Source organism: Falco naumanni, chromosome 5 (genome assembly GCF_017639655.2).
Source record: "Falco naumanni isolate bFalNau1 chromosome 5, bFalNau1.pat, whole genome shotgun sequence".
Lineage (NCBI taxonomy): Eukaryota > Metazoa > Chordata > Aves > Falconiformes > Falconidae > Falco > Falco naumanni.
In genome coordinates this window covers 75,340,038-75,353,944 of record NC_054058.1, presented here as the reverse complement: position 1 = coordinate 75,353,944, position 13,907 = coordinate 75,340,038, and the positions used below count along the sequence as shown (strand labels likewise).

General features: G+C 38.2%; 1 protein-coding gene across 10 annotated transcripts in view; it reads right to left on the bottom strand.

Annotated features, from left to right (window-relative positions):
- The window catches only part of MAGI2 (membrane associated guanylate kinase, WW and PDZ domain containing 2), a 754,276-nt gene that overhangs the window by 246,409 nt on the left and 493,960 nt on the right, over positions 1 to 13,907 (bottom strand). For all 10 annotated transcript variants that reach the window (XM_040595989.1, XM_040595988.1, XM_040595990.1 and 7 more), the window contains 2 exons: positions 11,609 to 11,824; positions 1,465 to 1,678 (listed from right to left, as the gene is read on the bottom strand). In XM_040595989.1, the coding sequence (XP_040451923.1) occupies positions 1,465 to 1,678; positions 11,609 to 11,824 (430 nt within the window). The remainder of the gene's footprint in view (positions 1 to 1,464; positions 1,679 to 11,608; positions 11,825 to 13,907) is intronic.

Here is a 13,907-nt window from a genome sequence, read left to right as displayed (position 1 = left end):
CTGCTTTACATAACATTCATTTAGTGGAAGTGAATGATGAGCATTGTCAGAACTGCAGTGTAAACCAGAGCATTTCCAGGAAAGGAAGTAAGCTGTAACATCAAAGGGATTTGTGGAGTGGAATGGTTGCTCTGCAGAGCGGCAGGGCTATTTGCATTCACTGTATTTATTACAAAATAGACATTTATTTTCTATTAAATTGCCTGTTGCAGTATTTACCCATGTCACAGTTTCATGTGTTAGCGACCTACCCATCATCCTGTCCCCCACCCCCCAAACATATCACAGTTTTTTGTTAGAAGTGATATAAAAGTGCCACATAATTCAGTCTGCTCTCTGTCAGAGCATTAAATATGTGCAGAAAAATTATATTTGGGAGTGAGGTAAAAGGGAAACAAAGGCTTGATCTAGCCTGGAAGTTATTGTAGTTTTTCTCTGCTTGCTTGGGCTAAGTTACTATAATTACTCTTTTTCTACAATGAGCATATTTTTGCTTTTTTCAGCAAAGACACTTTTGTTTTCATACTTACTGCTCTTTTCAGCATTGTATGTACCAAAAGCTATGGTTGGTCATACCAGTGTTCATGACAAATCACGCGCACAAACTTTATTCTTATAATTTGTTTACATTTCATGTGATAGTAATAAATATTGCATAATATAAGGGACTTAAAGTAGGAGTGACACCTTCAGATGTTATTTTTACCTACTAATAATTCAAATAATGGCTAACACTCCAAATTGTTTGAGGCAGTTCCTTCAAGAAAACATAAATGCCACTGCTGCCTCTGCAGGAATGTTCTGCTCATGGAGGTTTCTGCATTTTTTTGTGGAACATTATGTTATATGAACTCACTCATCTGCTGTGCTCTTATTCCGGTAATGTGTATTAATGACAGCATGCAGAGATGAAAGAACTTTTATATCCATTTGGTCAATGAGTGGGCTAATTAGCAACACGTATGTACAGTCTACCAAGAGGAAAAAATTTCTACACATAATAAATTCTCCTTATTGTCCACTCATTTGTTTTATTATTTCTAAATATAGCATAGCCTCCACCTACTGTTTACTAGCTGGTTTTTAGCCTTCCTATCTTTCTTCCCTTAAACTGGCAAAAAGTCCAACCCTCTCCACCTCTGTCCACAAAAGGAAGAACCCAGCGACTGTACTACTTTCCTGAAAGCACCAGAACAGCAGAAAAATCATGCTTTCAGCAGAAGAAACAACAGCTTTAATTGCTTTCATTGAAGTGTTAAGCAGTGCAGTTACCTATCTTGAAAAAGAGCATGCTTCCTTGTAAGTCAGTGATGCAGGGATTGCCACCAGCTCTGGGGAGTCTTGACAGCCACAACATTCCTGCTGTTATAATGAGGAGTGCAATGCTCCCCTCCACCACACAAACCGTTTCCCCGCCCAGTTAAATATGATACAGCTATTAGAAAGAGAAGAAATAAGACTCACTCAATAAAGTAGACTTCCCCCTTTTCTGTATAAGCCATTTCCCAGTTATCAGGCAGTGGGCCCAAGTCATCATTGTCTTCAGGTTTAGTCTGCTTTGTTACATCCATATCCTCCTTTGCTTCTTCAGGCTGTGTATATCCTGGTGCAGAACAAGGCTGGGTGGAAGACACCTCGCCTGAGACACCTGTACTCTTCTCTTCATGTTCACTTGATTCTGGAAGAGAAGAAAAAATACAGGCTTTGGATATCCAAGTTAATGTTGGAGAATTTACCAGGTGCAAGTCTCCAAGGGATACTCTATGAACTGCAAGTCTTGACATAAAAGGGAAAACTCTGTTTGGTTTACACAAGGGCCCCTCTGATGAAGCATTTTATCTGGAACACAATAAAATAAAGCAATAAAACCAAACTGAAACAAGAAACTAAAAAAGAGCCAAAGAGTTCTGGCTCATTGTGTCCCAGGAATCCTTCCAGGCCAGCAGTATGCACCGAGCAGAAGGCAGCTTCACATCCAGCAGCACTACTTTCTTCTGCCTCAACTTTTCAAACTATATGCTATAAAGTAACTACCCTGCTGTTTTACTGCAGACAACAGATCTTTTTCAATTAAAAAAGTATATACACGGATTGCTTTACCTATATCCATACATCAAAGAAATCAATGTGACATCCATCAACTCATAGCAATGTATTAACTCTATAAGAATTGGTTGTTATTTCGTTACTGATTAAAATCTGTGGGAGGCTTAGTTTCCCACAGCCAATGCCAAATGCTTCCTATACCCAATGTGGTTGTGTCTCACTGTGGCCAAGAACATATTCAGGAAGGATCCCTCCTTTCCCATGTCCTTTTCAGTACTTGATCTTTCATTTTTATTCATTTTACTTTCCACAAAGTCAGATATTAGAAAATGTGGTGTCCAACAGTATCTCTACCACCATCAGTTCCCACCGTCCAGTCTTTTAGCTAAGCAAGTGTAGTAGAACTTAGCAATACTTGGTAAAACATCCACTGAACACAAACATAACACAGAATCACAATGATACCTTAAAAAAAAATCAGCTAAATGGGGATCAGCTGTGCAACATTAGGATTCTAAGTGTGCCTTACCCACATTGTTGAACACTTATGTCCAGGCTTAAGAGTCTACATGTTCACCTGCGTGAATGACTGTGACATAGCAGGGCTTCCTTGCACAGAACTATTGATAGTGGAGGAAACATAATCTTTTCTTGACTATTAATCGTAGTCAAAGTAGTCAAACACAGGACAGTTAAGAGAACTTGTCCTATTAAAGAAAGAGAGATTCCTTCATCCTTGGAGGTGAATAAATTTGTTTGACTGGTCTACTAGGTATGGAAGCTGTGCTTTATCATATGGTCTGTCTAGGAATTACTTCTTGAAAAAATGTGGCAGGAACCTGTTGCCCCAGTTGAAGAAGCTGTCATCCTTGGACTCTTTTTTCTGTTGCACTTAAACGAAGACCGATCTCATTGAAAAAGTAGACAGACCTCTACTTTTGTCCAGATGAACTGCAACTAAAATAAATGCATGATTTTAATGTATTGACTGAATCTCAACTATGATGGGATCCTAGTCAGATGGCTGAAATGACCCTACGTATTAAGTTAGGTAAACCAAATTCAGTCCTGCTTAGGCTAGTTGCTCTGTTTCTAGACAGTTAAAATGGGGTGAGATGAATCTGAGACCTAGTAAGCATGGCTTTACATTAAGTTATGTGAAGGCTAATGACATAAGCTCCCCAAAAGGCATAAATCATAGGGACACAGACAACGAATATCAGAGAAGAACTGAGAAAAAACTGTTAACTTGTACACCAGTATTTAATCAAAACGATACATATTTGGTGTAACAGAGACTAGACTGAGACTACTATAGCTTGTTCATAAACGTATGTAAGGAATGAAGGAAGTACGTATGGTTTTGATTCATCAAAAATGTATATATGCTTGCTCTGAGTAATATTATATGGACTATATTGAAACCTGTGGATAATTATATAAAAAAGAAAGAGTAAAATATGTTTTTAAAACAAGTCAACAATGTAGTTTACAATGAAGTTCAAGAAGATGACAATTTCTTTCAGTACTCAACTAACAGTACATCCAGAGCATGGAACTGTGCAGATACTTTTGTGAAACACGTAGGAGTGGAAGACAGCTTGGGTGAAACAATCTGATTTGTAGTGCTCGGGACAGTAAAAAAGAAGAGCAACAAAAAATTAACAATGGTCTTAAAATACCCAGTTTTTAGTAGACTCACAGAATTAAAACATTTGATGCTATGGCAAGCCATAGTAATGCAAAAGGAGTTCAGGAGAACTGGTAAAGATTAAATAAAAAATACTAAGGATACAAGCATGAATTATTCTAATGAAAAACAAAAATAGTAAGTATATATAATCAGAGATCATTTTGACTAAGCCATGATTTTTCAACAGTCTGCTACTTGAGATAGAATTGTACAAAAGGTGAAAACTAGATTAAATTGTTAAGGTTGAACACAGAAAAAGCAACATAGGCATCTAATAGCAAAGCACAACAGTCAGTCTAGAAAATGGGATACAGTCAGGGATATTAGAGGTGACAAGAAAACTTTCTGTAAGTGCGTTAAGAAGACCAAAAGCAGAGTCATTCTAGTACGTGGGAAGGAAGGAAAGCTAATACTGTATGACACACAAAACCCCCAGCACTATTTTTCCCTCAGTCACTACTGCAAAAAGATTACCTGTGATTAAATGACTAACGTAATCAATGTCAGCAATAGGGCTCAAGAACATGGACTAGAGTGGGCAGAGAACAGGTCAGGTAAAACTTAGATGAAGCTGCCATTCTTAGTTGGCAGAGGCTGATGGAATGAAACCTAGGCTGCGGAGGGAACCACTAAAGCAGTCTCATGGCTAGTAATGGCTACACCTCTGAGACTTCATGAAGAAAAGAAATTTAGAAAGGAGACAAAGTCCTGGTTTCAGCAAAGTATCTACAATTTAGGCTTTTACACAGCTTTATATTCCTAATTTCTGACCACCTAAATTCCTGATGAAATAATTTGCTTAATTAGGCCAATATGTCTTCTTGTAAAAAAGGAGGAAGACCCATGAAACTGTAACTGCACATCTTTCTGGTTTTAATTCCTCAAAGTACGTTGGGATCAGCAATCAAACCACCTACATGTAAGCTCTTCAAAGGTGATAAATAATTGTCAAGATTTTTCAGGAAGAAATTGTGCCAAACTAATCTTATTTCTTTTCATGACAGAGTAACAGGTGCTGCTCCTTAGGGAGAAATGGTAGACATAGCTTTCATGATCTTATAAAAAGACTTTTGACACTGACACATGTGAAAAAAAAGAAAAAGATTGGTCTTGAACAGGGTGATGGTCTATAGGTCTACAGCCATATGCTACATCTCAATTCATACTTTAACAACATTGTATTATATTAATTTTATGCTATTTGGAAGTATGAATCTGTCTGTGGGAAGAAACTAATTAGCAAGAGACTCAGACACAAGTTTTGCTTGGTTGTATCCCACAGCAGAGCAGCAGGATGCCTCCTGTCTACCAGTCATAAATCCCTCTCCCCTGCCTTGCCTTTCCAAAATATGTGGCACTTGTCTGGCACAAAATGCCACAATCAGCTGTAAAAATACATGGGGGGGGGGGGGGGGGGGGGGGGCAAATGCCTCGGCAGAATTTCTACTGACAATACAATGGAGGTATGGGGATGTGTGACAGATGTCTAGCCACTATCTTCAGTCAGTAATGATACTATGGCAAAGAGAAACAAGCATCATAATCGGCAGGAAAAGTAAGCATGTGCAATACAGGTCCTTCCACCTTCACCTACAGTAAGGTTTAATTAGGAGTATTGTGCCCAGTTTCAAAAATTTCACGTCAAGGAAAATGGGAAAGAGTCCAGAGGGCAGAAAACAAGAGGAAGAAGAAAAAAAAAAAAAAAAAAAAAAAGGAACAGGAAAAGATTGGAAGTATGGCAAGACTGAAAAACAGGTGTGTCTAGTCTTGAGGAGAAAAAAACTGATGGATGGGGGAAGCTTTTTAAATTACGTAAGTTTCCTGCAAAGCAGAGAGAATATATGTTCTCCACTTCCCCTGAGAATAGGGCAACGTAATTTCTGATAAACTCTTTGTTGTTTTTTTTCTTATCTCTGCAAAACAAAAGTAAGTTCTTATCTGTGTCAAGCATCATTGACACACCTGTGAGCTCTATTCCTGAGGCTACCTGCAGTCTTGACCACATTTCTACTACAGGAAGGATGCCATACAGGCTATAGACTGAAAACAAGACATAAAGCCATGTGGTACATATGACCACAGCAGAATAATTAAATTTGGAGCACAGGTACATTGCACACAATGGCTAATGATCAACCAGTTGGTCTGATAGAGCACAGATGTGGCCACATTGCTGTATCTTGGGATTTTACCACGATATCTGCAACAGGCGTTCTTCCTCAAGGTCTTATTTTCAACAGGCCTGAAAAGGTCAGATTCTTTATTTTCAACAACATTATCAACAAATACCAGCCATTGTGATGGCAGGAAAAATGCAAAAATTAAGCCTTGAGGATTAGAAGAAATATTCTGAGCTTGTCTAAGACAGAGATTGCTATCAAAATTTAGCTGGGAAAAAAAGAAACCTGATGCTTATTTAACAACTTAAAATTATAATTATTTTAAAGCCAATCTCATGAATTATTAATTCCTGGATTGTTATCTTTTAATAGCTTACTTTGATAATGGAGAAGGCGTCATGATGACTAAAACCCAGCCAATTAAGGTAGAATTGCCTAATGCCATTTAATAACATTGTTTTACACAATGGACATCCTAGTCACACTTATCTGGAATACTTACGATGTCATCTTATCTTTTGTTATATTTATCTGTCATTCACATATGCCACGTAAGGTAGATATTCACCTTACTGGCTTTCTTTCCGCTAATATATATTCATAGATAATGTTGGATTTAATAAAAACCAGGAGTTCTTGTTAAAAGCTAGCAGTGTCTCAAGTGTACAAAAAAAGTTTAAAATACTACCATAACACACTGCGAGCACAAATATTTCTCTTCAGACAGTATAAGACATAAAAAAAGATCCTAAAATTGTACCATAATATGAGTCCAAAAGTATTTTTGTCACTAAAAAAACAATCAATTGACTTTACATCAAGTGAAATAGCCTACTAGAGCTGCTGTCTTGCTACAAAACAGATTACGTGGTCCAGTTTTCAAAAGCAGTTTAGCGCAGTATCTCAAAAGTGAGTGTCCTGGGAAGTGACAGAATAAACACCAGTAAAGCACCAGCAAGTTATTACGTATGTGGAATACAAAGAACTTTGAGAACAAGATAATGTGTATGTTAAAAATACCAACTTATCATTAAGTAATGTAAGTTCATCTCTGTAGAATTTCAACTCCAAATAACAACAGATAAAATATTACTGGCTGATATGACATATTCTCTATACAGCTCCTCTTAAACAAGATGGTGAACATTTTTTAAAAAGCAACTGGTAATTATGTTGTGATAGACTCAGAATTTGAGCCTTCATCAATTCTGCTGCCTGCACGTTAAATTGTTTCTATTATTTACAGTCGAACTTGAAATCTGCCATCTAAACACCTAAGAGAACATCGCCATTTTATTCCTTTATTTTAATGCTGTGGATTATTCATGCAGTAATTTTTAAAAACTTATTCTTCCAAAAGAAACAACTCAGATGACCTAAGCGATACCAGCAGAGAACAAATTAAAGGGAATATTATTGAATAGTAATTTACGGAGTGGTTTTAGCAGCTCTTAAAGAAAATACTGCAACTCTTTATATCATTATTGTATCTCACTGACTAATTTGTTAAATTCTGCACAGGAACCAACCCATTGACTTGAAGTAACTGTTGGATATAAGAGTAGTTTAACTCCTGTTTGCTGAGCAATGTGCACCTATTTTCTTACAAAATTATCACTGCATCCTTGGAGCTGCTCCCTTTCCCACAGAGCCGTAGCCATCTCTGTGTTTTGGTTCTTTGCATGAAGGCACTGTTCCCCCTGACTACTGACACAGGGACTAGGAGCTGATGGGGAGGAAGCAAAACAGCAGACATGGAGACTGGGTGAGCATAGGGCATTCTGTAGGTCTGTGACCTAGCTATGATAAATTGACTTTAAAGAACACACCTACAACAGAAATATCAATGGAGACCGACTTATGTATTTTTTAAAATCTCATGGCTCTTGGATGCCGTGTGTGTTCTTTTCATGCATCTGTCAGTTTCTGCTGTGTAATAATAGAAGAATGAACTCAACCTGTTTCCTGGGTCTGCTGCACCTTGCATGGTGATTGATGGCATTGGGACCCTAGCCTTTTGCTTCATTATCAACCTAAGGCATGGAATGATAATTCTGAAACTTTATGTCCTATCTTATCCCTCAAATACTTCGAGCCTGCCAGAACTTTCATCTCTGGGTGCAACTTACTGTTGTTCAAGTAATGTCAGAATGACGCACATACATAAGAATTCTTTCAATATTAGAGTAGTTCTTCTGGAGTTTGGATGATAAACAATCAGTCAAAAGTGTGAAGCAAATGTGACATGGCCAACACAGTGTCAAATCATGATCCTGGTGGTGAAGGAGACTGACTTATTTCTCTGCAGACACAAACAGCAACAGCAGTGAGAACTGAATGCCTGGCAAGCAGGTTGTAATTCAACCAAAACACTTTTAACTCTTTTGCCAAAGCATCAGTTTTGCAGAAATCATTCATTTCAATGCAGTGTCGATCAGGAAAGGCTTCTCAGAAGCCAGATGTCTCACCCAACAGAGACACAACCCAGGGCATCCAGAAGTCCAGTAATGTAAGCAATTGCACTAGGTGTGAGAAACCCAATGCTAATTCTAGACTGTGCCATATTAACAGCTAATCTATAGATTGTCTCTCTCATACACTGCTTGGCAAATAGTAGGATTCTTCATTTAAATTTAGCCGTCTAGGCTCCTGTATATCTACAGGCTGATTTAAGCATTCCAGATTGTAAAGGTGATCCCCTAAAATGGGTATCTAAACCAGCTGTATTTTCTTACTCTTTGGAATTGCTTCTTTCTCCTTACTGTAAAAAGAACAGAGACAAGTAGCTCAAACAAAAAGTAAAGCATTTAGGCATATAATTTACTAAAGTTGGATGAGATAAATCCCATGTCCCAATTAATACTCTTTCGCCTGAGAGAACTTGATCCAGGTTGAGGCACTGAGAGTGCTCTATTCTAAAATGGCCAAAAGCCTCATCCTGAAGAATTGAGAAGGATTCCTGTTGGGTTCTGGGCTGAGAGCAGGTGACAAAAGTCAGAAAGAATAAACACACTGGACAGCACAAATTAACAAGAAGATGGTTACGGATCATGGTTGAAGATCTCCAGCCTGCCAATATACAACTGTCTGAGGGAAATCTGATGGCATATGAAGCCAGGTATGTGGAAGTGAATTAATGAAAAACTCATTCCTACTAACAAAGCTCAACAGATGTATGGTTTATCTTAACAGACACTGAAAAGTAATCTGAAAAATCAGACCAAAAGTACAAAGATCTCTGCAACTATAAATGTCACTTATTGGTCTGATAAAGATGGGTTTATTTTCTTCAGATCCATCTTAGATCTGTTACTATTTCGACCTAGCAGTCCTAGGTGTTATAGCAGTCCTCTGAGTTGCCAGACTGATACCTTTGGCAGTTAATAAGCCATTAAGTTGCTGAGCATCTATAAAAATGTATCAATGTTTTAGATGTCCCAGGAGTCCTATGTTTAATAAAATACTCCCGTTAGAAGTGAAGCATTTAAAATAAGAATGCACTTTCTAGAAGAACTGGAAATAACAAATCTTCTGCCTATGTTGCTTCTTTATAAAAATTAGATTTCTCCCTCTACCAAGAGTTTAAAACCCCCACAATTCAACATTTCTGGTTTTCCTGACTGTTCAAAGACACAAACCACAAATGTGCACACATTTTAGAGGTAGCCAAAGACTCTGTCAGCTCACAGAGAAAATGACTGCAGTAACAGGCTCCGTGGGAGCTACGCTGCCCAACAAAGGCAACACAGCATGTATGTACAGAGCTGCTTTGCTACAATCCCCAAAGTCCTCAATCAGTGTAACTGAACAACAAAACCCTGCTTATGAAACCATGAGAGCCAACACAGGCACTGCTTGTTCTGCTGGCCACACCTACAGGAATTACTTTGTGAGGGGCGAGGAGGGGGGAGGCGGGGGGCTCTTTTACACCGATGCTCATGTAGTTCGTTTTGTAACACAGCACATGCCAGTGCTTGTTTCTTGGGTGCTGCCTAGTCATCGTTCACATAGAATTTGCCTGGGAGAAGCAAATTATAGGTGTACGACGCGAGGAGAAAAGCTGGTAAACATTGATCCAGTTCGAGCTGAAACATATTGCTCTGGAAATTGCTCCTCAGCAATGGTCCGTTATGCGACAGATTTCGAATAACTGCAAAGAATGATCTTTTTAATGATTTCTACAATACACATCAAAGACCAAATCCTGCCTTTGCCTCTTTCACTGTGGAAGTATCCTGGCAACGGAGCCAGTGCTGATGTTTTATGTAAGGATTTCTGGGATTCATCCTTCTCTGCTTAGCTGTGTAGGAGAGGCACTAAGCATCAGAGCACTGCTGAAATATGCAGTGTTGTGCGGAACGGATGAGCAAGGCTCGTACAGCATGTGATGACAATGGCCAGGGAGTAATGCCGAGAGGGGAAAACGAGATCCACTCTCACCCCACCACCCCCTGCCATCCCCCTTGTACGCGGGGATAGATTCTGCCCAGGGATTTGCCCTTACATTAATGTTACGTAGCAACGACATAAACACATGTGGCAAATACATCCCTGATGGGAAGATACTCAATTCGATATATTTTCTAATGCAGTAGGAGGAAAAAAATATTATATATAGAATCTGCAGTATGAAAATCCTTCTACAGTGCTTAGATGATTAGGTAATAGATATTTTGTTTCACATTAACATATGCATTTAGAGAACTTGCAATATTCCATTTTAGCTTCTCATGCATACGATTGTCACTATAGGCTTCTACTTCAATAATTTGTTTCTGAATTTCTAGGTTCACCAAAAAGGATTCACAGGGTTATTTGTCACAGAGGTATAAAAGTCTGAATCCTTTAATTTCCTACCTCAACAACAATGACAAATCATTTCTTTAATGGTATTTCAGAATAAAAATGATTAAGTACTGTAAAATGATGGCTTACTGCAAGGTTGAAGGGGAATCTGATTACCTGCTTGGGAAAAGGCTGGAGTGTTTCCACTCAGGATACCAGTCAGTATCTTAAGCCCCTTTTTTTCTGGAGAACTATGATCCAAGGGGTAAAATAAGAGCTGCCTTTCAGGACTAGATATCTGAAACTTGTATCAACTTTATGCAGGCTCTGGAACATCGCTGAAAAGGGTTCTTCCTGATAGCTTTGCCAGCTAAGTTTCGTTGGCACTGCCACAAATTCTTTTATACGAAAACTTTACTCTTGCACAATATTGCTAAGATTTCATAACAATTTACAAAACTTCAGTTCTTAATGTAGTGAGCAGTCTTGTGAGTATCACTATTTGAGAACAAGGAGACCTGAAACAGAGAGACTAGATTCATTTGACCAAATTACAGTTCTCCAGACTCCCTCTATATTCAGCGGACAGGCAGAGGCACTTGTGACTGATTTCCTAACCTAGAAATCTAAACCAGGTCACATGAACTGTATTCAGAGAGCAGGTATTTTTCTTTTTGGTCTATGGAGAGGGTTCAGAGGGACTAGTTCAGAGACAGGTGTCTTTACAGTAGCTGAGGTGAGATGACTCCCCAAAATGGAGGTTAAAGTGATTTGGTTTAGGCTTCAGAGAAATTCTTTTCTTCAGAGAAGAAAAATTTCCTTCAGAGAAATGATTCAGGATTCCTGGCTGTCAGTCTTGCCAGAACATCCTTACCTGAACGTGCACATTCTCCCTGCAGAAGGAGGTAAGGGAGGACTCTGTGAATAACAGAAAGGCATGGCAAAGTAAGAAGGAATGACAGACCTGGTGTTACTGTCACATCATTTCCATTCACCACAGGCCTTTCTTCCTCTTCTTCCTCTGGTGGCTCGATACCCGTCTTCTCCATATTGCTCACAGACTTATTCCTTTTACGTTTGCCTTCAGCCCCGGGAGTGGCACCTGGGAGGATCTGATCTGTTACATTTAACAGCAATGGAGCCGGTTCTGCTGGAGGCTTCGGAGTGCCGTAATAGTTGTCTGGGAAGAAAAGAAAAGAAATAACACATAAATCTGCAGAAATACATATGCTGCTGCTGCTTCTTTTGTTGGGATTATGTGAGGTAGGATCTGGTTCATCAGCTAATATTAAGATTAGTTCTCAATGTTTCCTGTGAAGTTAAATATTCACCTTTCATGAAATGGTAACTAATTTTCTTGGTGATAGCACCAGTGATCAAATGATGTTCACAAGTATATACCACATGAACACTTCCTGAAATGTAACATTCCTGTCATCCAAATACCTGCAAAATAGGCAGCATACCAGAGCTGTTTTCTTATTTCAAACTGTTACTTAGGATAAATCAGTTTTGCAACATTTATGCCAAAAGACAAGAGATCTGAAGGATCAAAAGGACTGTAAAAGTGCTGGCTCTTCACCATGTTATGTCATTTCCACCCCTCCAAACTCTCACATGCTAAGGAAGTAAATTATCAACCAGTGATTCAGAGATCTGCAGTTTTCACTAATGCTTGCACTATATAATTTTTCATATTTGTCAAAATTTTGCTATTCATGAGCCCCAGATTTGTAATATTTAATGCTAATGTATTTTCAAAGAAAGTTGAAACCTTATGCTTTAGGGCTTAAAATTATCTCAAAGTACTAAGGTGTTCTGAGAAGACTTAAGGTGGCTGACAGATTACCCTCTATTTGTCTCATGAAATTTCTGGCAGCTTCCTCTGAATCATCTACTGCTGTCAGAAGGATTATTAGATTAGATGGACTATGGTCTCATCTTATCTATCAATATCTGTATGTTTGAATTTCTTGCACAGCTGGACTGAAAATTGGCTTATTACTGATGCCTCAAATTTGTCTTCAAATATATGGTTAAAAATAAAATATTAAAACAATTACAATGAAAGAACATTAAAAAATAGCAAGTCCTTTCTAGAAGCAAACACAAAGAGTAGTATAAGACATAAAGATAAAAAAATGCTCTTTATGCATGCCTTTTTTTTTCATGTGCAAATTGCATTGAAGGGCGGTGACCAAAATGCTGCACAAGTAGATCTTCAGCAGTTAGTATGGGAAACTAAAAATAATGTCCAGCTCTGAGACAGTTTTCCAAAGAAAAAAGCACCTACGTAAGAATATGTTGAAGATATTTTAGACTGTATGACCATTTTTTAATTCTTATCCCACAATTTAGGGCTTCTATGAGATTATGTAACAGTACGAACTGGCAAAAATTATTTTAACCACATATGAGTGTGAAATAAATAAATATGTTACATATGCACAGTAAACCATCATAAGATGCATTTTGCAGGCAGAGTAAAAATTATTACTACTACTATTCTTGGGTGTTTCCAATGAATTACAACGTTCAGACACACAACCACCTCAATACAGCTAAGTAATTGAGCAGCCTTGCAACTACTGAATACTCTATGAATTTTTCACAGTGGTTTAGAAAAATTATATTAATGACAGATGCTTTTGTAATTGTAACACACTAGAAAAAATTCCTGTGTTAAATGGCCCTCATACTGATAGCAGGATCCTCACTGCAGGATTTGGGGTCTAAGGGAGTAAGGGAAATCTGTATTAATCCACTCGCAAAACTGTACCTCCAAAATTTGTCAAAATCAGATTTGTCACAGTCAAAGTTCTACGCTCTCGCAATGAAGGATATTTTGAGAGTACTGGAAAACCAACAGCCTTGAAGGCAGTGCTCAGCTGGAAGTCTACTTTTGTATTTCCTTAGGAGCACATTACCTTTATTGGTGAGATTGCATGTCTGAAACACTACATATTTTGAAAAAAAGATTCCCCAATCTAGAAAATTCCTCTCTGACTTAAGCCATTTTACCACTCTGAAAGTTAATCAGTGCCACAGACACCTTTAGCTTCAAAAAACTTGTTAGGTATGCACTAATTTCCACTGATTTCATAAATACCAGCACACAAATCCCAGGGTCATAGGACCAGTGTGATACAAACTGTGAAACTAAAAGTGTAGTACCTTGGTTTTTTTCCTTTGTTCTTAGTTTTGCCACTGTCATACAAAAGTGAGTGCAGTAGTAATTAGCAGTAATATCCTGAATGGTAGAT